At 41.6% G+C, this 24,427-nt stretch overlaps 1 protein-coding gene across 1 annotated transcript; it reads right to left on the minus strand.

Moving 5' to 3' along the window:
- Positions 1 to 3,081: 3,081 nt before the first annotated feature.
- alx1 (ALX homeobox 1) lies at positions 3,082 to 23,417 on the minus strand. Its single transcript, XM_072485130.1, has 4 exons — positions 23,045 to 23,417; positions 14,886 to 15,190; positions 7,155 to 7,283; positions 3,082 to 4,383 (listed from the first exon to the last, which is right to left on the minus strand). Exons 1-4 carry the CDS (start codon positions 23,274 to 23,276, stop codon positions 4,063 to 4,065), a joined length of 987 nt encoding a protein of 328 aa, XP_072341231.1. The 5' UTR covers positions 23,277 to 23,417; the 3' UTR covers positions 3,082 to 4,062.
- Between the last annotated feature and the right edge of the window lie 1,010 nt (positions 23,418 to 24,427).

The following is a 24,427-nucleotide window of genomic DNA, read 5'->3' on the forward strand; positions in this document are numbered from 1 at the left end:
CTCTGATTAGCTGGCGACTCTTGGAGAAGGGATATCCTTCCTCGTGTGGGGTGGAAGCCAGAACCTCAGGCAAGTAACTGCCCTACGACCATTAAAATGGTCATGGTTAACCAGCCTAGCAGAGCCAGACTTGCCCCTGGCTTTTCAGCCTGCGGGCGGGTCACCAGCTCTGCATAATAGCCACCCCGTAATGTGCACGTCATCTAAAAAGGCAAAATAAAATACCTAACCCAATGACATCCCAACTAGATACTGTTATATTTATTTCCTAAAATTTTAGATTGAAAGAGAGAAAATAAATAAGATCTGTTTAAAAAAAATTGCGTCAAGGTATAACCAATTGGAATATATCAAGGGATAAATATTTAACCTCCTCCATTGAAGTTACTTGTGCTGTTGCTTTCCCCTAAGTAACTGTAAATAATAAATGCCGCACTTGTCCATCAGTTCAATTTAAAGGTCTATCAGTGATTCTTAATTCCCCCTAAATATTCCACAGTATAAAAAAATTATCCAAATGTAGGCTGTTACCTGAAATTGAAACCTGTCCTCCACCTCCGTGCACCTTTGAAAAATCACACAGTTCCAAGAAATAACAGAGATATCCCCATTGCTACTTGAAATGTGGCTCGAGATGCTTGATTCCACTTGTTAGGAAATCTGCAAATAATCTTTATTCCCTTTGACTGAATTTATAAACAGTATTGAGCCAATGTGAACATTTGAATCAAACATGCAGGCAGGTTCTGTGAGATATATTAATACCATCACAGAACAGAATGGCTCAAGGCAACCAAATGTCTCAGTATTTTCAACTCAATCTAGAGAATTGGTTGTGTTGTAAGTGTACTGAGTTGAAAAACAGGCATATGTCTGGCCCCACTGTAGCTTTATTGAAATATGAAGAATTTTAGTTGACAGCTTATTTGTTTTGCTGGCTTGGACACACTAGAGCGTTCTTATAAGAACAGGAATCGGCCATTCAAGCCCCTCATGTGTATTCCAGCAACGTGTTCCCAATGGGGAGGCGGGACTAGTAATCTCGAGACCCAGAATAATGATCTGGGGACCAGGATTCGAATCTCACCACAGCAGGTGATGGAATTTAAACTCAATAAAATATCTGGAATTAAAAAGTCGAATGATGACCGTGAAACCATTTTCGATTGTCGGAAAAACTCATCTGGTTCACTAATGTCCCTTTCGGGAAGGAAATCTGGTCGGGCCTACATATAACTCCAGACCCACAGCAATGTGGTTGACTCTTAACTGCTCCCTCAAGGGCAACTAGGGATGGGCAATAAAGGCTGATACAGCCTGCGACGCCCACATCCCATGAACGAATATAAAAAAATATTATATCCATACTTTAACTTAATTTATCTTCAGATGTTCTGGTTTTACTTGGATAAAGGTATTGAGCGATCTCAGTCTTGGAAATTTCAATTGACTGAACCTTTGGTCGAGAGAGTTGCAGATTTCCACTGCCCTCTGTGTGAAAAGATTCATCATGATTTCACGCCTGGCTAGTGCAGCTTTAACTTTAAGATAAAGGCTCCTTGTTTCAGATACTCCAGTGGAGGAAATTGTTTCCCTGTATTTATCCTGTTAAATCCCTTTATCATTTCCAACACTTGGATCAACCCTTAACCTTTAAACTGAAGGGAATTTAAACCCATTTATGTACTGTCGAGCCAACTTTATTGGAACTTACTATGTTGTTGGTACGGCCAAATCATTTTGTAGATGGTTAGAATATGGGTGTTTTCCACAGAAACACTGGTATATGTTCCAAATAGGGATTAGCATTGGGAATCGTCAGTTCCAAAGCTTACAATGGCAAGCAACCACTTTCTGGAACCCTGTAATAAATTCATTTAGTAGCAAAATTTATAAAGTCCGCTTGTCTGCTTACCATTCTACCCAAAGCTATTGTAGATTGATGTGATAGAAGTAAGTCAAGTTGCACATTGTCCCAGATCATTGACTGTTTTCCTCTTTGAGGGGGAGAGCTGACTGGTGGTGATTTAACTTGAGGATCACCACACCTCAGGTGAGGGGCAAGGTTGAGAAGGCGGGGCCGTCATGAATAACCTCAGGCGGTACGGGAATTGAACCCATGCTGTTGGCCTCCCTCTGCATCATAAAGCAGCTGTCCGGCCAACTGAGCTAAACCGTTGTGATATAATCAGAAAGGACACAATATTATTAATATAAACCACACGACAGAATTTAAACACATCGACTAATTGGTCAATCATTAACACTGTTCACAGGCCAATCTCTTACTTAGTAAAAGGGGCAAAGCCGGTTTCATTTCTAGAAGAGACTGCATTCTTAAACACGCAGAAATCTAAGAGGAGAAGCAAAACAAAACTAAGTGCCGGGATATTCCGGTCCCATGGATATTCCTGCCAAAAGTCAATGGGCCTATTGCTGGTACGCCAAATTTTCTTTCCCACCCATGAAGGGTCCTGTCTGGAAAATTCCTGACTATGATGACGAAAGGCTGGGACGTAGCATAAGGGAAGGAGGAGAGCATATTTCAAGCAGGTTAACTAAAATAATGACGAAAAGTCTGAACTGATCAAAGATGAAACGGGACGTTTTCATGTACAGAGGCCAAATGAATGGCAGAAATATTAAATGAGCGTTGTCGTGCTGGAAGTGAATCACCATGGGAGCAAAGTGAAACAATGAGCAACAGTAATCATAAAAAAGGAAATGATAATGAAAATCAAAGTTGAAAATACATTAAAAGGCTTGAATCCTATAATGCCGAAGAAAGTCAGAGAGAAAATAACAGAGGCTCTGACCACAACCTTTCAAACATCCATCGATATAAACATCGTGCCACAGGACTTTTCAAAAGAAGAGAGAAATCAGACCCAGTATATAGACCAGTCGGCCTCACGTCAGGATCAGGGGGAAGGGGTTAAAAAACAGAGTCTACAACAGTGACCTTAAATTTGAACCGCCACATGCCCCATATTTCTGAGCTTGCCACTTTCTACAACGCCCACCCCCCACCCCCACCCCTGTCTCCTCTCCGCCCCCCACCCCCCACAACCCCATCACCCATGCTGAGCCAGAGTTAGAGGTAATAGATATACTTTGGTTTGGAAGATGTAAAAGGCATTCTCTTAGGTCAGTGTTGAATACCTCTTTCTCCCTCTCTACCTGTCCCATCCACCTACTCTCTAAATAAAAGTGAGCTGAGCTTGGGTTTAGTATCAAAATGTGCAGATAACAAAAAAACTATCGTGGAATGTGAGGAGGGCTCAGGGACTGCAGGACTGTGAAAAAAAAAGATATTCTGCAAAAGCAAAGAAATAATGCTAACAAAATGCACAAACCAATGCTTCCAGCATCACTTGAATATTGTATTCAATTTGGGCCACTTGCCTTTCAGCAGAATGTTAAAGAAAGAGTACATTCAGAGAATACCATAAATGAGATGCTATAGTTATGAAAAAGTTCCTTGTTTTCATTCGAGGAAATATCAACAGGAGGTCTCATGGAGGTGTTTAAGATTATGAGAGGTTTGCTGATATAAATTGGGAAAATTATTTTCACCTATCAATTAATAAGCACCTAAAGAGCAGTTAAGAATATCAACAAGAATATAAAAAGTATTTGTAATTTTCTTTAACGCAGAGGGTTGCTAGGAGAATCAATGGTGCAATCAGTGTGCATGGGTAAATATTTGAAAAGGGAGAACCAAGATGATGTAAACTAATGGCAGAGGAATGGGGCTGATGAAGAGGTTAGCACGGTTACAATGGGCAAAATGGTATCCTGTTGCATTGTAAAATTCGGTGATTTAATGTATACACTACAATCTTTAAACACCTATACACAGTTTTTTTGTTCAATTGGTTCAGCTTTTGACACGACCTCCTCTATCAGTATCAAGAGTGCTTAGAATAAAACAACCTGTGCATTGCTGTCGCTGATCCTACTCCTTTGTGAAAGACATAGCAGCTTATTATTGTTTTCCGGGTACAGATCAGCCCAGGCATGTTCATTAATGGTTTGTCTTCTGTTTTCACTAAACTTCCATCACATCGCCCATGAGATATTAGCAGTGTGTTCCTTGGCTTTCATCCGAAGCACGGCAATACTCGATGATCTTCGTTCACATTCTGGCCTTGGCTCGAAGGCATGTCCATCAGAGGAGCCAGAAAGTACAGAGTCATTGAAGAGGTTGTTCAGAGCGACTTGGTTGAACTGGCTTTGGTGATTTGAGATGCCCATGTAGGCGCTGCCATTTCTGTGCGAGTGAGGGTACGGTGACATACAGGGGGACGATTCACGTGGTAGCACGCACGACGAAACTGCTGAGCCAGTGGAGCTATTCGCGGCCCACAAATTGTTTTGCAGCTGGGGAGAACAAAGAGACAAGAGCATGAATGTATCCATTTTCTATTCAGACCCACTGTTCTGCAGCTGCTGGAAGCCCAGTAAAGCTTCACAACCATTTTGTTTCTTCAGTGTTATTATTGAACATTTTACAGTACAAGTCCTTTCATCCTAGCCCTTGAGGGCAAAATTAAGCACAAAAAATTCCTGTGTTCTTTTCCCAGATAATGCTTTGTAAGGGAGAAATGGTTCAGATTTGAAAGCTCTTATTGACTTCCATAAACAACTTTTAGAATATAGTGAACTCCTTGTTGTAACAGATAAGAATTTAAAATTTGATTTTTGTTACTAAATGTCCTAATTGTTCAGATGCGGGGCTTTTCTTTACATTGCCAGGTAACTAAAACTAAAGTGGTCTGAAAAGGAAATGTGTTTTTCTCTTGTATTATGCCAGTTGCTATTGGAACTGGCCTGAGATAGCAGAACATAATTCAAGAGCAGAAGTTAATTATAGGACTACAAGAGTTGCCGATGTTTTATGGTGTATCTTTCGAAGAAAGCGTCTGAATCCTGAAATTCCATGGGGACGGCTGGGCTAGACGAACTTGTGCCTGCCAATTGGTTTCGTGTTGAACCCATCCAGAATTCCTGGGTCAGGGCATGTGCATTGTTTAAGTAGGTGCCGGATTCCAATTCCGCACAGTTGGGGTGTCTGAACCTCGAGGGGGTGAAAGCGTTGGGGAAGCTCTACCAGAACCAGACAGGCTGAGTGGAATTAATAAAGAGGCTAAATGGTTTGCAATTCAGAAACAAATGATTGCCCCCGGAAGCAAAGATTTTTCTTGCTGTAGTTTAATAAGGAAACAGGGAGTCCTAACCCAGTAAAAAGAAACAAAGTTTTATTTACACAAACAATATGCACGCTACCCGGTAGATCCCTCCTGGGTTCCTCTCTGTTTGTCGGTGCCTTACTGCCGACCTTATATACAGGGGTTAATTGAGATACCCCCCCTCCCCCAGTGGGTGAGCTCATACTCTGACAAGAGTATGGGAAAGACAAGCATTCCCACCCATTAGGGCCCCTGTGGGTTATTACATGTGCTTCCCACTTCCACTATTCCATTCTTAAAGAAATAATTATTGGAAAGTGGGTATCATCGGCAATTAGTGGTATTTATTGCCCAGAGCTCGATGTCCCAACTGTATGGCATGCTCAGCTACTTCAGAGGGCATTGAAAAGTCAAGCACATAGGTGTTTGATTAAATTGGGTAAGGGCAGCAGGTTTGACTCCCCAAAGAACGACTCGGGTGTTCCGGTCAATTTTATTGCAGTTTTAAAAATTCCAGATTTTAAAAACATATTAAGAACGAGATAGAAGCTGAGCATTTAAAGAGAGACAGGTACTGTTCACACAGATTGGGAGAGAACAGGAATTGTGTGTGAGATAAAGACACCCTAAGAATGATAGTAAACATTATAGATGCTGTGAAATTATGTGATGACAATGGTAATAGTTTCAAAAACTTTCAGAGAGTAAAGGAGAAAAGCAAATAGAACAGACCCTCACGGCCACAAAACATTCACAAGTTGTATTAATAGGAAGGAAGGAAAATATATAAACTGCAGTTAAACCACAGAGGTTGGAGAGAAAATATCACAAAAACTAAGGAGAATACTAAAATCCTGTGTTGTCATTTAACTGAATACTGTACAAACAACATATGTCATATGTTCTTTGCCGATTTACAAACTGAATTTTTTTAGGCTACTTCTGGGATGGCTTTTAATGGCCCTATTAGATTTTCTACCCATCCACTCTGGGTGGAAAATTGAGCCCAGCACATCAAACATCCTGAAAATCCGAGAATGCTGAATTCAGGGAAATGATGCAAGGGGAAATGGAAAGAGAGAAATGGGTAGTGAGACGGGTGATCCGAGTACAGGAGGAAAGTATTCAGCTTGCCATGTCTATGTTGGGACAGTGAGAAAGAGACAGGGAAAATGCATAAAAGTATTCTATCCATCTGAGGAAGGAAGGGAGAAACCAAGATGAAAACAGAATGAGCTTTTAATCAGAAAATGGTTTTATTTTTATAAGTTTGGGGCTCATTTACGGGGCATTTTTGACTGCATTAAACTGACATAAATGCGAGATGTCTTCAAAGTTTGCAGGAATCCAGGAGACTATCATTGTGCACATCATGCAGTAAACAGAGATGTATTTTAGCCCTGTAGGCAATGTGAAAGATGTTCTTGTTAGCCTCTTCAAGATCAGATAAATCGCAGGACAAAGGTCAAGAGCTTTCTTCATCTTAAATATTTTGAAGTTATCAGCAGAGGACGGGAGTCTTCTCCAGTTTGAACTTTGCGTATCCAAAGTCAAAATAAATCTGCTACTCAAAGATCAAAGTGTTTGTTATGTTAATGTTGTTAGTGTGTTCAATTTGATTCATACATATATATTGATATAATTCAAATGCAGATGGGACTGGTGAATTATATTACTATAATAAGAAATATTTGTCAGATAATATTATCTGTGTCCATGAAGCTGATCCAAAATCCATTGAAGTTCAGCAATAGCTGGCGGTGTTCCTATATTTGTGTTTCATGACTCCAAAGGAAGCTTTAGCTACCATATCTGCTAAATGCATGCACTTAAATCAAACATTTTTACTTTTAGACATCACTGAGGCCATTGAAAGGACCTATTTGTGATTTTTTTAAAAAGTGGGCAGACTACCTGTCAATTTACAGCATAACATTACCCTTTATGCCATGTTCGATCTACCTGTGAATAGGTCTCTGTTCGTGGTAAAAGAGAGACATCATAGGAGGTTGCAAAGTGGTTTCGAGCTTGTTGTAGCTGTCCATAACGTTCCCTCTTTCTCCATTTTGCTCTTCTATTTTGAAACCAAACCTGCAAAGAAATAAAAGACTGTTGTTCTAATTTCCCACACTGCAGAGGCTGACAGGCTGCTGATTAATGCTGGGGTATTGCTGGCTGGCAGAAGTGAAGCTCCTTCATTTGGTATGACTTCCAACCAGGAATATCTTCTGAAACCTTTACAAATGGGTATTTTAAAACTTTCCTCTGTGGTAGTTCCCGTGAAGATATTGGAGCAAGCCCAAGGAATCCCTTCAAATATTCACAAGATCCCAGTGTTCCCTGCCTTAACTCTAGAAAGACTTGCCAACAAAAAACTAGTCAACATTGTACAGAACATTTTCGTGAATATATTTCAAGAGCAAACATTTGTTAATGAGTAAATACGAAATCTCACAATTTCACAGACACCATTTTGAACATTTCTGCTTTACAGGCACAATGGAATAAAAATTCACCCTGACCAGTAGCGTCAAATGAACAACAGCAAATTGGCAGATCTTTGATTCACAAGGGGGGGGGGGGGGGTCAAGTATTTTGTGGGAGGTGGGCAGGAAAGTGGGCTTAAGTTCTCGATCAGATCAGCCATGATCTTGTTGAATGGTGGCAAAGGCTTGAGCGGCCAAACGGTCTAGTCCTCCTCATATTTCCTGTGATCTTAGGCAGTGTTAAACAGGCTGTCTATTTGCTATTGTCCATTTTCCGTTTGAGCTCAAGGCAAATTTATTTCCCAATCTATCCTTGTTCAAAAAATCTATGGCTGGAATTCTACAGCCATTCGCTGGCGGCGGGTTTCTCTGGTCCTGTGCACCCCTCACCCACAGGTTTCCTGCCGGCGTGGGGTGGCTTCAATGGGTAATCCCATTGACAGGCAGTGGGAGGAGAAAGTCCCACCGCCAACGCACGGCATGCCAATCCTTCTGTCCTCGCCAGCAGCAGGAGCGGGGTGGACCCGCAATGTAGAATCCCAGCTGGATAGCTCATTGACTTGGTTAAGGTGTCAGCTGTGACTCAGTGAGTTAAAAGCTTCGGAGTTTAGGTTTCACTCCAGGTCTTCCAGTGCCATACTGAGAGAGTGCCATGCTGCCAGAGGTACTGGTGCCATTTGTTGAATGCGCTGTTTGCACTGTCTGTAGGAGCTTGCTGCATGATAATTGGCTGTCAAGTTTCCTATTTTACAACAATTACTACACTTCAAAAGTATCTCTTTGGCTATATAGAGAGCTGGTGGAATTATGTCATGTTAATGCCACTGGGCTGGTGATCCAGAAGCCCAGGATAATGCTTTTGTGACATGGGTTCAAATCCTGCCATGACAGCTGGTGGACTTAATCTGGAATATAAAGCGTGTCTCAGTAATGGTGACCCAGATATCATAAGAACCTTTCTCGTTCACTAACATTGTTTCGGGAAAGAAATCCCCGACTCCAAACCCATGTACTGTGGTTGACTCTGGGTGGCAGGGCAATTAGAGATGTCGGACAACAAACGCTGGTCTTTCCATGAGAAAATAAAGAAAAAAGTTGCTTTGGAAATCCCGAGGTGAGAAAGGTGCTATATAACTGCAATGTTTTTTAAGGAAGCGCAAGGCTACATTATATACACACACATTAATATATCAATATTTGTTTAGAATGGATTTGCAAAACATTTGTTTGAGGGGGTGACCAGAGCTTAGATAGAGAGGGAGACAGCAAATGCTGTCTTGAACAGTTACAGGGAGAAGGCTGTGAAAATCGACCAGCGAGGTCATGAAAGTTGCCACAAAGGCAGACTTTGAAAAAAGTTTACGAACAAATGTCCCAACAGGAGAAAAGTGCTTTGAAAAGTATTGCCTTTATCTGTTTGTGTAAGTGGAACAAGAGCTGCATGTTCAAGTTGTGTAATGGGAACTAGTGTGTTAAAGTTAAGAAACTGCATGTAATTTGTTAGTGTAAGAACTGAAGTAAGAGTTTAAATATTGTTTCCTTTCTTTTGTTTGAATAAAGTTTGTTTATAAAATAAAAAGAATGGATTTGGAAGACAAGTATTCAAAAGTCAGCTCCACATGTTTACCCTACTAAACATCTCTCTCATCCCAGTAATGAGCTTGAGGGCCTATGAAAAAGGATTGTAATCCTGGTCTACTATAAAGGAAAATAAGGATCAATCGTAAGCACTTCCTCTCCTCTGGGTACCATGCCCTAAGAAGGCACTAGGGACCATGGACCTTCAAAGGATTGGTTCACAATTATACTTGGCAAAGTACTACAGAGGTACTTTGGTAAAGTACCAAAGTATTGCACTGATTTAGCGTCAAACAAAGAACAAAGAACAGAGAACAATACAGCACAGGAACAGGCCCTTTGGCCTTCCAAGCCTGTACCGGTCATGATACCACCCTTAGCCAAAACCCTCAGCACTTCTTAGTGCCGTATCCCTCTAAAGAACAAAGAACACATTGGAAGGATTTACAGACTGATGACTAACCTGTTTGGCCACATCATCTACAAGCCTTCTATTGCCCTCAAGTTCTGAAGTGGGACTGGAAATTTGAGCAGCTGACCCAAAGCTAGGGACACCATTACTGCGCCACAATCAAATGCAACAGTTTGCCGTAATCCAAACTAAACAAGCATCAGCATGAAAGTGACCTCCATGGTCATCAGAGATCAACATCAGTTCTCAGTTTAAGCAAGAATTTACAACTGCACCCTCATTCTCCAATTCTTTGAACATAGACTCTGACACCAAGCTCCGCTTATTCTGACAGTAAATGCCAGAAGTAAGTTAGAAAATAGCAAAATAAAATGAGTTGAACTGAAAAAGGCTTTGAAAACTAAAACAAAAAGAAAGGCCCACAGATTTTTGTTTAAGGTATTTGACGTAATAGGCTAGATGCTTATCAGATTGTGTGAACCTATAATGATATAGGCAGGGCCTTTGGTACTAATAAATCAACTAACTCTGGTACTTGGAAAGCAATAGGAAGTCATTTATTGATGAGATTGTCAAGCCACTCACAGAAAGGACCTGATAATATTCCACATTTAGTGCAGTCAAGGCACAGGGTTTTGAAGATAATTAGAAACAGGTTTAGGGAGAAATGGGAAGCAGGATCAGTGCTGAGGCTGTTGTGAAACTCTTGGCATTCTCTCCTCAGCATGACATGTTGAAAACACCAATTATCTCCTTTACGTCTTTTCTGTTGTTGAAGAGTGCACACAATTTGCAACATCCAGCCCGCTGGCTTAATGTAGCAGAGGCTCATGAATAATCACAACCTGGCTGTTCAAATCAAGGAAAATAAAGGCATTGATCATTTTATCGGGCTTATGTAGTTGATCCTTGATTTTATGAAGAAGGTAAATGTAAAGTCGCCATAGTCCCAGGCAACCACTTTCCCCTTTGAGACGAGCTGACTGGTGGTGATTTAACCTGAAGATCACCACACCTCAGGCGAGGGGCAAGTTTGCGAAGGCAGGGCCTTCATGAATAACCTCGACAACTTGATGGAAACAGGTAACTTGGAAATCGCTAAAAGTAAGGGAGCTGGGAGGCAACAGAAGGAATGTTGGGTTATTGTTGCCATGCTGGTATGCACTTTAATGTTTCACTTTCACCTCAAGATCAAGGACACTTTGGTTTTCTGATGAGATGGTAACCCAGGGCCCCTTCTGCCCTTTCAAGCGGATAGAAAAGGCACTATTTTGAAGACCAGATTTATCCCCAGATTCCTGGCCGATATTTATTCCCCAATCAACATCACAAAAATAGATTATCGGTCACTGTCACATTGCTCTCTGTGGGCTCTTGCTGTGTAATTGGGCCACCCCATTTCCTGCGTTACCCTTCAAAAGAAGTTAATTGACTGTAAGGTGGTTGAAGGTGTCCGACAATCATGAAAGGCACTGTATAAAAGCAAGTCTTTTCTCTTTTTCGAAGCCACTTTTGGCTGATAATAAATAGAAATTGACACATCTAGAAAAACTGTAATATTCTTAAGGAGCTCATATGGTATAAAGAAGACCAGCACTCATGATAATATCAAGTCAGCAGAACCCCAAGGCTGTGTGACAATCTGTAACAAAAAGCAACCCAACCTTTATTTTTAAAATCTAATCTTTCATTTTGCTGTTTATTGAAACAAAGGAAGGAGAGTTAATTTCTAACATTCTTCCATATGACAGGAAGATTTGCAAAACTGCCTTCTTTTTTGAAGTCACTTTACAAGTGGATTAATTAGGGTCTATTAATTAAGCAATTCAGAGATTTTAAGCATGGTTTTAACCAGAATTCTTACAGGAACCAAACTTTGTAACTTCCCCAGTCGATTCCATTTAAATGAAAATTGGAGCTTTCAAAGCTGAAATCGGCAAGCCTGTGTCATATTAGCTATTATATTTCAGCTCTTGTAGTAATTACTTACCCTACGGTTATTACACCACATGCACTATGTTGACAGCAGTCAATAACTTCTACAGTGAAATCTATGCCCAGGAGTACAGCTTAATAGCTCACAATGACAAAATCTTGAATGAGTTATGGCTGGGGAAAGTAATACTCCATCAGATGGCTTCCTACAAAACGTCCCATCAATTTCCAGTGCTTGCTGTGTGTGATTTTGATAACCAAATACAAATAATTTTACATTTAAAAATCTCAAGAGGATTTGCAAGCACACCCAAGTGATAACAAACACTTAACCAAAACTATGTTTAATCTTAGGAGTAGAGATAATAATCATATTTCTCGGTTAACCACAATATAGTTTACTCATAAGATCTGGGGAGATTTTGAATTTAAAAAAATAAATGCATGTTTCTGCATCATGTTTTAAAGCCAAAAATCATTTGATGGTGCATGTTGAAATGAGGAATAAGTGGCGTGATTTAGCAGAAGCATTTCTAAGTGTCACGTAGGGTGGGTTTGGCGCAGTGTTGCTCATAGGCTTTTTCAGTGAGGTCCACCGGTATTTACCCACACTTAAGGCGCGATATACCAGCTGCATCCCACCCCGTTTCCGGCAATGGGGATCAGAACTCTTCTGAGACCAGCTCCTCAGAGATTGGGCCGCCATTTTGAAAGGATGCCTCGATCTCTAAGTGACCTTGAAGGTCCCCCATACCTCTCAGCTACTAGCAATGTCAACCCCACACACATGGGCATTACTCCACACCAACCAAGTGAGGACACCTCACTTTGGGGTCGCTGAGGGCTGCCCTTTTCTGGCCTCCCCACCCCTCCTTTTGCTCCCTCCTTTCAGGACACCACCCTTCATCCCCAACCTTTAGGAGGCCCCTTCATACCCACCCTTCAGCCCCCTACCCGTCATAGCCCCCCTTTTATGGGCATGGTCCCGTTCAGGCCCCGGCCCTTGGCAGTGCCACCCTGGCAGTGTCAACTGGGCACCCTGGCACTGTGAGCCTGGCATCCTGGAGTGCAACCTGGGCACCTTGGCAGTGCCAGGGTGACAGTGCTAAGATATTTGAGTGGCAGAGGCAGAGCTAGGGTGCTAACTTGCCCTGACCACCCAAGAGTCTCCAATGGCCTGCTAGACCATCCCAGGTGCCATTACATCTGGACACATTTGTGTGGACCAGTGCTAAATGGTGCCCAAGTGACCTCTCGCTGGGGAGCCAGTCAGTTCCCTAGAGGCCATTAGATTGGACTTTCACCTAATGAGATGGGCATTGATCTCAATTGGTGTCTTGCCACATTTGGTCGGGATCCAGAATCCATCACCAGGAGAGGGCCGCTTAGATTACGAACTAATTTGCGCCCAGCGTGGATCCTGATTTTGGTCTCTCCCTCTATTTAATCAGCGGTTCCACGGCCATTAAATCTCACCCAGGGTTTATTTGCATTGTCACTCAAAAACACAGGTATGTTTTACATGTTAGTATGAGGTATAGCTAACGTTCATTATGAGATAACATTCAATAAAAATGCACAGCAACTAGCAGAATTTAAAATAATGGTGTTACTAGCAGTTTATTTTTCAACTTTTGCTTCTTTAATTCCAATATAATTGTTGTCAAAATAACTTTGAGACTAATGGCCCTTTCCAATATTATTGCATAAACAGTATCTTCAGTTAAGGGGCTGATCTGTAGTCAACTCCCAACGTCCAATAACTGCTATCCGTGTTGCGCAATTCTACCATTAGTTTTGCATAAGTGGCATTTCGCTGTCAATCTCATCATTGACAGACATTGACGTTGCTGCGTTTGTGCAGGAGATAGAAATTAAGCATGCCACAAATATTTAGGGACAATAATTAGTGGTGTCAGAAATCTTTTAACCACAACAATTGTTCATTACCACCAATCAACTCCTCTGGCACTGAAAATTAGCATATGATGTGCAGAATCCCTCCATGTTTTAAATTTTTCCGAGAAATTTTACAAACACGAAATTTGAAATTTTAACATTTCAGCCATGGTTCAATTGGTCTTATGTCTGAGTCGTGAGCTGCCAGGTCTCGCTCCTGGAGCTTGAGTTCAAAACTCAAGGCTGACACTCCAGTGCAGTATTGAGGGAGCAGGACATTGTCAGAGATTCTGCCTTTCAGATTAAATGTTAAACTGAATCTCCCCTCTGCTGTTTGGGTGAAGGTAAAAGACCCCAATGGCACAACTTTAAGATGAGCAGATAAGTTATCCACAGTGTCCTGGCCAATATTTATCCCTCAATCAACATCGTAAAAAGACAATTTAGTCATTATCACATTACTGTTTGTGGCAGTTTGCTGTGTGTAAATTGGCTTCTGCATTTCCTCAATTACAAGAGTAACTTCAGTTCATTGGCTGCAAGGTTCTTTAAGATGTCCAGTGGTTGTGAAAACTGATATAAATGAAAATCTTTATTTTTGTGTCGATATTGCTCTCTTTTTCTCTGTCTTGATATTGCATTCATCCTCCTTCTCTGTCTTTTATCTGGTTATTTCCCAATCCTATTGGTTAGGCAGAAGCCTTTTTCACTCAGGTCCCCAATAGCCTTATTTCCCTTGGTGCACCTTTATCAGTTTGCACTTACAGCAAATTTGTGGGCAAACTACTTTGGATCTGAAGGTGCAGAGACCAGTCTGGCTCATGTTAGATACACTTACTCCATAGCCTGCATTATTGTGGTCAGTAGCAAAGAAAGTTTTGTTGTTTTTTTGTGGTGAGTCACGCCTGATCCAACATCTAAGGATCTATAACATCTGTGAGCAATGCAAGAAACACTGAAACTCTTCAACCAATCATACCAAAGGATACTTACTAACCCACACTGAGTCTAAACCGGAAAATATAAAGCTGGGGGGAGAAATTAAACTTAAATCATGTACATAGAGAGATTAAAAAAGACAGGCAGGAAAAGTAAAATCATTTTTTAAAATCTCCAACATTAATGAACCTCAGAAGGAATGAGTTTGTACACTTGTAAAATTAAGTTTTCAGCCTAGCAATGTGTTTGATAATTAATGCATATCACACTGCTAAAAGTGAACATACTGCAGAATGCACCAACCCTAGCGTTTTCTGATATGTGTGACTTGTAACTATAACTATATTAACTTACAGCAGTTAACAACATTACCAAATACACATTAAAAAAATGGTTTTATATATTTTTTACATGAGTAACAAACTGAATAATCCAATTGTGTACCTGCACTCTGGCCTCAGTGAGCTCTGTCCGTAGAGCCAGCTGTTCCCTGGCATACACATCTGGATAGTGAGTTTTCTGGAAAACCTTCTCCAGTTCCTCCAATTGTAAACTCGTGAATGTTGTCCGATTTCTCCGCTTCTTTGTGCTGGAGACATTAGAGTCGCTCTTGTCGGCGGTTTGTTCCATGATGGATTTCTCTTCCAGCCCTTTCGGTGGCGACACCTTCATGTTGCAGTAGTTTTCAATGGGTCTTGATAGGTCGGTACACACAGCCTGACCCATGGACTTTGGAACAGCATAATTGACTGGATGGCAAAGGAAATAACCAGACATTTGATACAGGGAGCAATCCACATGTGAGATCTGCCAATCATGAGTTCCAGTAACTTACTAACAAATAACAGAACTTTCAAAAGAAAGATGTTCAAAACTCCTGATGTTAAGTATGCAAAATACGCTGCATACATAAGCAGAATCATAAACAGAAGCATTTGGTTAAAGAATGAGCAAATACCCTAGATCATGGCATATGAGATGTATATGATGGCTCTATTTCTTTGGCCCCCCAAATTTCTTTTTCATATGCTCAAAATACCCTTTTCAGCCACAAGATAGTTTTAGAACAACATAGCTTTCGACATCAGTCTCAATTTCGCACCCCACGAATGGATGTTTGACTTACCAGTATAACCGGGTGCAAGGGGTCAAGTAGGTGTTGCAAAGATGTGCAGAGCATGGCAAATGATAAAGACGGCGACCACCCACACCCACGACAGCAGTTCAATTTTATACTCAACGTATAAGTCGACCGTCATTTTTGGAGAGTTTTTGAGGCGTCAGAGGTCAATTTAAATATGACATCGACGCTATTTAAAGGAACTGAGCAAAACAAAGGTCAGTGGACGAAAAGAGTTAATTGAGTCAATTCACTCTTTTACATGGAATGTCCCGTCCCACCATGGCATTGAAAAAAATACGAATTTGTGTGTGGGATAAACAATCTTGCAGGACCCTGCACCTGAACTTGCGATATGCAAATTTGGTGGTTGAAGCTCCTCATAAGCAGCATGGGTTCCTTAGTTTTAGGACCTCTGCTGTTCTTGATATATATTAATCTCTTAGACCTAGGATAACAACATTTTAAAATTTGTGATGATATAAATGGTACACAATGTAGAAGGGTAGCAAACAGTGAGGGACTTAGCAATAGACTTCAAGATGGTGTAGGCAGGTTGGCAGAATGGATGGGCATATGGCAGATGGAATGCAATGCAGAAAGGTGTGAAGTGAGTCATGTTGATAGAAAGAATGTAATGTTAATGTAATGTAAATTGCTTATTGTCACAAGTAGGCTTCAAATGAAGTTACTGTGAAAAGCCCCTAGTCGCCACATTCCGGCGCCTGTTCGGGGAGGCTGGTACGGGAATTGAACCATGCTGCTGGCCTGCCTTGGTCTGCTTTCAAAGCCAGCGATTTAGCCCAGTGTGCTAAACCAGCCCCTTGATGAGTCACGGCGCTGAGGACCCAGGTTCGATCCCGGCTCCGGATCCCTGTCCGTGTGGATTTTGCACATTCTCCCCGTGCCTGCGTGGGTCTCACCTCAGCATGGTAGCTTCACAATTGCTTCACAGCTCCAGGGTCCCAGGTTCGATTCCGGCTTGGGTCACTGTCTGTGGAGAGTCTGCACATCCTCCCCGTGTGTGCGTGGGTTTCCTCCGGGGGCTCCGGTTTCCTCCCACAGTCCAAAGATGTGCAGGTTAGGTGGGGTCCATAATTGCCCATAGTGTTGGGTGGGGTTACTGGGTTATGGGGATAGGGTGGAGGTGTTGACCTTGAGTAGGATGCTCTTTCCAAGAGCCGGTGCAGACTCAATGGGCCGAATGGCCTCCTTCTGCACTGTAAATTCTATGAAACCCAAAGATGTGCAGTGTAGGTGGATTGGCCATGCTAAATTCCCCTTTAATTGGAAAAGAAATAACTGGATATTCTAAAAAAAAGGAAGAATGATGAGAGATGCTTCAAGTTAAATGGTAAAATTATAAAGGATTGTAAAGAATAGAGAGATGTGGAAGCATTTTGTGCTCATATCTTTGAGGTGGCAGGGCAGGTTAATAAAACAGTAAATTAATCCTGCAGGATTGTAGACTTAATAAATCGAGGCACAGAGAACAAAAGCTAGGAAATTAGGCGAGCTTGTATATAACACGAGATTGGCCCACGGCGAGATCACTGTGTCCAATTTGGGGCACCAAACTTCAGGAAATGTGGAGAGGGGATAAAAAGATTTACAACAATGGTTCCAGGGATGAGGAATTACAGTTACATGGATAGTCTGGGAGAAAAATGAGTTATCCTAGCAGAACAGGGTCAGGAGAGATTTGACAGAGGTATTTAAAAGCATTGTGGTTTAGAGGGAGTAATTCAATGAGAGACATTTGCTAATGGCTGAAGGGTCACTAACCAAGGGGGTACCCGAACAGGCGCCGGAATGTGACGACTAGGGGCTTTTCACAGTAACTTCATTTGAAGCCTACTTGTGACAATAAGCGATTTTCATTTCATTTCATTTAAAGTGTTCAACAAGAAAAATGGGGGCAACAGATGGAAAAATGTATTCAACTGGTTATGAATTGCTTGATAAAGTAAAGGACACAGCTTCAATAATCGCCTTGAAAGGGGAATTGAATACATACTTGAGAGAGGCAAATGTGGACTGAGGGAATTGATCTGTGCAAGAGCCAATGCAAAGTCCATAGATTAAATTATCTTCTCCTCTGCTATACTGTGCTATGATTGTCCTGAGAGGCTGAACAGGTTTTCTTGACAAATCTTGTTGGTTAACCACCTTGATGTGACATGATGGGAATATATGAAGGAAGTGAAGACTGACGAAAGAAGTGCGGAGTTCACCTAAGCGAGGCGATGAAAAACAGTGACATGAACTAAAGGCCATGAAAAAAGCGGATTGCAAAACCCCAGATGCGTAAATCAGAAATAAAATTAGGAATAGAAATCGTGGGAAATCTACAGCAGGCTACCAGAAACTGAACCTTGGATGTAGGACTCTGACTGGTTCCACGTTTCGCTGAAGGGTCAAAGTTTACAGTTCCATCCCTCCTCTCCTGCTCGACACCAAGCACGAGATTAACCCTTGCAGAACTTGCATAGACTTAAAATAGGGCCCCAACTCTCCATCCCTAGGATCGCTTGCCTTTAAGTTCCTGGAAGAAATAGCCAAAGTCTGAAAGTTTCAAAAGCCATGGCATTTCGGAGGAAGATAAGATGTCACTTTTACTTCATATGTAAAAATTATGATGAGAGTAGGGTTTTCAGTGTTATTTAATGAATGACAACAAAAATGTAGGCTAGCTCTTGTCATTGTACATTTTAGGTACAAGTAACATACAAATTGGCTATTGGTGAAGCAAAATTTGTAGATATTTGGACTGATGGTGATACAGATAATATGAGCTGGGGGAAAATGACAATTAAGGTAACATTCTCCTGTGCATCCTGGAAAATGAGTGGGAGACATGAATGCCAATTGAAAGATTTAATCAAATCGTAAAATCAACTTAATAATATTGATGAATGGGAAAGAAATATATTGACATCAGGTTGCAAAATGGTCGAGGTGACTGAAATTGGTGATTCCTGTAGTTTGAGAGATTAATGCTCTTCTGTATTGACCAAGGCCTGCAATCACTATTTTTGTCACAAATGTAGGCCAAACTTATTTTGCAAAGTGAATCGTTTTGTTTCTTTATTTTATTATCATGCGCTCTTTTTTTTAACCGATGATTGTTTTTTTCTCCTTCACCGGCACATCAGTACACAGTGCATTACATTGAATCTCGTTATTTGAAACAGTTTAACGGTGGCATCGTTTTTGGTCAATCTTCACTTGCACATAACCAGATCTGGCCGATATGTAAACAGTAATGTCTCTGGCATAAGCACTTCCCGTCTTATTGATCTTCTCATTTCTTGTCCTGTCCATGCCGCGTTTTAAACTCTTATTGTTTAATTAACTTTCGCGCGTTATTTTGTTTCTAAACACCAGCGGTGAGTATCCCTATCTCCCTCAATAAACAACTGAATAACATCCCCCCCACGGTCAGCTTTTTATTCGGTGTGTGTGTGTGTGGAGCGGCGGGGGAAGTTATAGAAAAATGGTTGATCATGAACGATTCTCAAAGGGAAGGAAACCACATCATATTGGATCAAAACCTTACTTTCACTGCGTGTTCACTACAAGTTTTAGAGCGGGTCTATTAAAAGTGACAACATAATCCGCTATCTCTGGATACCGTTACACGGAAACTTGACTCTTTTTAGAGGAACCATTGGCTGGTTACCTTCTCTGCCGGTGTTTTGTTGAATTGAAACTAACTACTGTATTAATCCGGAGCCACATGGCATCCTGTTTTATTTATTTTTTATTATTAATTTTTTTTGGGGGGGAAGTTTGTTTTGGAATCATTTACGCAGAATGACATAGGTATTTCTGTGACTTGTGTGAAATAGCAGCTAAGTCCGTGGATAAGGTGTGACGATATATTCACCACACTGGAGGTGAACCTTTGGAACTCCAGCCCATTGTTCGCAATGTTTCGGCTCATTGTAGAGTCCAACAGGAAAGGTTACAAGTTGCTGGGGAAGTGAATCCCAAGAAAGCAGGAATCCGTGCTTTATTTTAACCCCCCTCCCCCCCCTCCCCCAAATAAAAATATTATGTGGGCAGGTCTCAAACGCGTGGCTGGAATTGCTGGTGCCCATTTTATGCGTTAATAAATTCTGAAATCAAGTCAGAGACAAGAGTGCTGTCCGGGCGTTTTGTTGTTTGTGAAATGCAATGCAATACAGACTCAAAATATTACTCACGGGGCGGGGGTGGGAACACCCGTTTCAAATGAATTATTTGCCACACGGGTTCAGGCCGGACTGACTCGGCCAGTCCAAACCCTCTAATTCAGGGTTTGAATCGCGCTGTGGTCAGATTTTTGAGTCGAATTGTATTTTCCAATGTGACTGCAGCTCCGATTAGAGGGAAATCGCTTTCACATCACCTTTCCGGAGTTCTCTCGCAGCTTGATCAACGGAAAGTTGAACTCGAGGACATTCCCCAACAGTACTTCTGTTTATTCGTTCATACGGTGTGGGGCAATGCCAGCGTTTATGGCGCACCCCTAAATCAAAAATAATTTGTTGTGTGGCCGATTCCATTCAGATTTTTACAATTGATCTGAAACTAGAGGACGAATTCTCGGTGGGACGTCTGAGCTCCCGTTGATCTGCCTAAAATGTTTGCTCCCATTTCTCTTTCACGAATGAATACATTTCCAGGAGGAATCATGGGATCAGAAAATTAAAATAAAACATCGAATAAAACTGGTGTCTGTTTTGAACTTTGTCAACGCATTTATTACAAATAATTTATGTCCACACAGCATCGGGCCAGGCCGCAGAATGATTCCCTATTGCAAAGACCAGAGCCCGAGATTTCAGTGATTTATTATCAACTGTGATATACACGGGTGAAACTACATTAGTCATTAGATCTGACCAGTGCGGATAACTGGGGAAATAATTTAATAACATTTTATATATTTGCTTGTCGAATGGAACTATGGAAACAATTGACATTTTAACAATTCGATGCTCCCGATTCTCCTCAAAAGGCGCAACAGTTAAATAAAGGTTTGCTTTAAAGGACGGAATTTGTCGATTTCACAACACAAGTTTGCAAATCTTCCCCACCCCCCCCACACACACATCAATTAACCATATGTAGCAAAACAAAGCTTGTAGTTTTAGGCTCTTAAACTCCTGTTTATTGTTTTGCACACTTCAATTAACCATATTTAGCAACATAAAGCTTGTAGTTTTAGACTCTTAAACTCCTGTTTATTCTTTTGCACACTTTTATCAATTTACCATTAACTTTTACAAAACGTTTATACCATTTGATCTTGCATGCAGCCAAAATGTTTTGTTCGACTGTGTTATTTTGTGCACAGACGCGTGGAGGACCAACTCTTTATGGCCTTTAACCAGTTTCATCGTTTGCATTTTTGTTAAAATGTCTAACAGATTGATTTCTCCAATTTCGTTTCAAAGTAACTTGAAGTGGAATTCCTTATTGTGTGTTGGTGTGTGTGTTCAGCACTGGCGGTCGCCGCTTTCTGAACATCTCCTTGCAAAGAATCTCAGGTGAAACACAAGATTGGAGTTCACTTTCTAAAAAAAAACACAACTCAAGAGTGTACATTTTTAGGAGGTTTACCGTATTTGGGAGGGGAGGGGAGGGTGGCGATTAATTTGGTCGGGATTTGTGAATTTCTCCTCGCAAGGAATTCCTTTCAAAATCCACCCAAGCGATTCGAAGACAGAGATTGAAGGGGTTGAGATATTGGTCAGTGATATCAACACTTATAAAAGTAAAGGGAGCCATCATAAATCAAAGATTCGGCGTTTTCCTATCAAATGTTAACCTTATCCTTTCGTTTTGAAATAAAGCAGTAACCGGCCAGCCGTTTCTTCCAAAATGCACATGGCGTTCAACCTGTAGATGAATCATATTCTAAAACAATTCTCTTTGAAGAGCCTTCATATTTGCACTGATCAGAGGTAATCCAGAACAGATTGCTTTCTGACATCAGCAACTATTTATTTTTGGGACATAGCAGAGCCCAACATTGAAACTCCTAAATTACTGAATATATATTTCAAATAACTCTCAGTGTAGGTGTCACCGGCAAAGCGGATATTTCTGGCCCTTTCCTAGTTACCCAGTCAGGGCTCTGGTGGCGAGCTTTGTCTTGAAACATGCCAGTTCTTTGATACAACTTTCGTGGCGTTGTGGCTTGCTAGGCCAGTTCAATGGCATCCACATTGACGTGATGCTGGAGCCACACGCATCGGCCAGGCCAGGTTCCCTATCTTCAGGTCATTAATGAGCCAATTGGGAGGTTTTTCATTGCGAACAGGCAAGTTCATTGTCACTCTTACAGAATTTTGGTGACCAGGCTTTTTGGTCAAAACCCCGAGCTCAAATTTACAGATCGCCACGGTAGAATTGGGGGTGGATTTTTTCCTGATTTATTACTGCAGGCCACTGGGGTACCGGTAAAGCAGCTAGATCGTGGCTTAACACAGCCGGGGAGAGAGCTGTGCCGTCTCCTTCTGGGGTTTAAATATTATTAATGTGATCGATATTGTAAATGTTTGTTTTGTGGTAGGAGTGTGAATGGTCTTTTGACTGAGCCGCAAACATCCCCCCACCTCCCGCCAACTCTGTCCGAAATGCAACTTTATACAGTATCGAAATTCCACCGTTATATTAAACCACCATCAAAGGTCAGATCTGAAATTGTTCAGGACTGTTTGAGAGATACACAGATCCGAAATCTCCCCCCCCCCTCCCAACCGCTCCAATAAAATAAGTGGTGACCCCGAAACAACCAAAGATGCTGAATTGGACAGAACCTAATCGCTGTTTAGCGGAGGGATTGGCAATTTAGACCGCTTTCGTGTTTAACAAATATCCATTTATGAATTGCGTTTCTTCCCCCAGACCCGGGAGAAGTCAACATGTCATAAATGGAAAAGATCTCTCTGGAATCTAAAAGAAGCAAAGATAAATGCTGTTTACATTTTGTTTCATGTGCAGCCGTGCGTGTGAGAGGGTTTGCGAAAGTCCATTGACTGTGCAATTGATTATTGAAACATGATTGATAAATGGTTTGTTATGGTAACACCGCCTCCGCACTGAGCAACAAGCAACTGGTTTCGTCGCAGATAGCTCTTCCTGTTTGTTATTTATGGTTTTACTGATGGTGTACACAAGTTAGCAGCGGAGGCAGCAAGCAATTCAGGGAAAGGACTTTTTCTTTCCTTTTCGAATGAATGCATTATTATTTAAGTGGCTTCCATTTGAAATACACTCCGACGGCCTTGGGGATAACTAGCCGGCAAGAGCAAACTTTAATGTTGAAGAAGTTTTATTGAACATTTATTTAAATGTTCTGGCGACAGAACCGTGAAGCAAGGATGATGATTAATGTCACACATATGCTCAATAATCCCCCCCCCCCATCTTAAAAAAAAACCTGTAAATGAAACAGTTACGTGAGTGGCGATATTGATTTCATACCTACCATTCCCACCATCCTCGTGAACGGGTGTTTTCCCAATCCGTTCCTGGTGCTCGCTGTTTTCCATATGGATAAAGGTTTGGATGCGTTTTGATGCATTCTTGTTATAGAAAGATCCTCCCTCCATACTCTCCATAACCTGCTCCAGGGTGGCTCCCGCGCCCATGTAATACTCGTTTCCCTTGGAATGATGACCAGCGATGGAAAAATTCTCACTTGCAAATTCCATAATCATCTAAACGCAAAACGTTAGGCGGCCTCGGTGCTGGTAAACAAACCTGGTGGGGAGCGATCGGTGGCCGCTCCTCGGAATGGGTTGGGAGCTGGAGTATAATCTGCAGCTTCTGGCTGTCGGTCAGGGCTGCAGAACCGGCTCTATATACAGTAAAAGCGCGGAGCCGAAGAGCGCAACCCCCCTCCCAACTTAATGAATATGCAAATCCCAGAGCCGCTCTCTCCACCCTCTTGTCCATCCCCTTACCCGTAACGAAAATACATCGTAAAAATGCCTTTGGTGTGTGGAGAGGCGCAGACTGGCTTCATTTTTCAAACTGACATTTAACGTGTCCAGCAATGACACCGTGCTTTCCAAATGACCTCGCTTCAATCATTCGCGCGAATCTCAATCAATGTCTACCAGCTTTCTGTGTGATCCCGCGGCTCTGGTGTGCATCTCGTGGACTGGACTGAAAAGATTTATTTCTCGCCCGTTAGATTATTGTCCGAACTTCCACACAAGGAAAGCAACAACTTTGCTAAGTTTCGCTACAGAGCAGAGCATCGAATCTGTCTGAGCGGGCAAATCAACAGATCGATATCAATCCTGCTAAGGGTGCCAGTTTGTTTAAATAATAGGGCTGGACATACAGACAGTTCCCAGCTAATTCACCTACATCAATAAACATATCAACCATCGACCTAGAAAATTGATATTTGTTCCTTTCACTGTGAATTTATTCAGTCGGGTCCTAATAAGTGACGAGCAATGTTACCTGACTGAATTTAAATTGTCTACGTCCTCCATTTCTCTCCCCCCCCCCCCCCCCCCACCCAAAGCCATGCAATTCACGTAATTCTCTATAATCCATACACGGGGGGAGGAACTGCAAAGGCATTAATAAAGGGACAATTGCACAATTTGCTGAGTCCTCTCTGCATCGTGAAGTACTGAAATACAGGCATTTGTTGCCCACACTTGATGTATTTGCTCAGAGATCACCTCCAAAACAAATGCAGTCGGAAATGGGATATATTGTGGTGCTTTGGACGTGAACACGAAATGCCTGTTCGTTACAAACGTATATTTTTATTATCTCCCCGGTGAATTTATTTCACAAAAACGTTAGCGGGAACATAAACACGTTACTGCGCTAACAAGCGAAAGTT

The sequence above is a fragment of the Scyliorhinus torazame genome, chromosome 19 (genome assembly GCF_047496885.1).
Source record: "Scyliorhinus torazame isolate Kashiwa2021f chromosome 19, sScyTor2.1, whole genome shotgun sequence".
Lineage (NCBI taxonomy): Eukaryota > Metazoa > Chordata > Chondrichthyes > Carcharhiniformes > Scyliorhinidae > Scyliorhinus > Scyliorhinus torazame.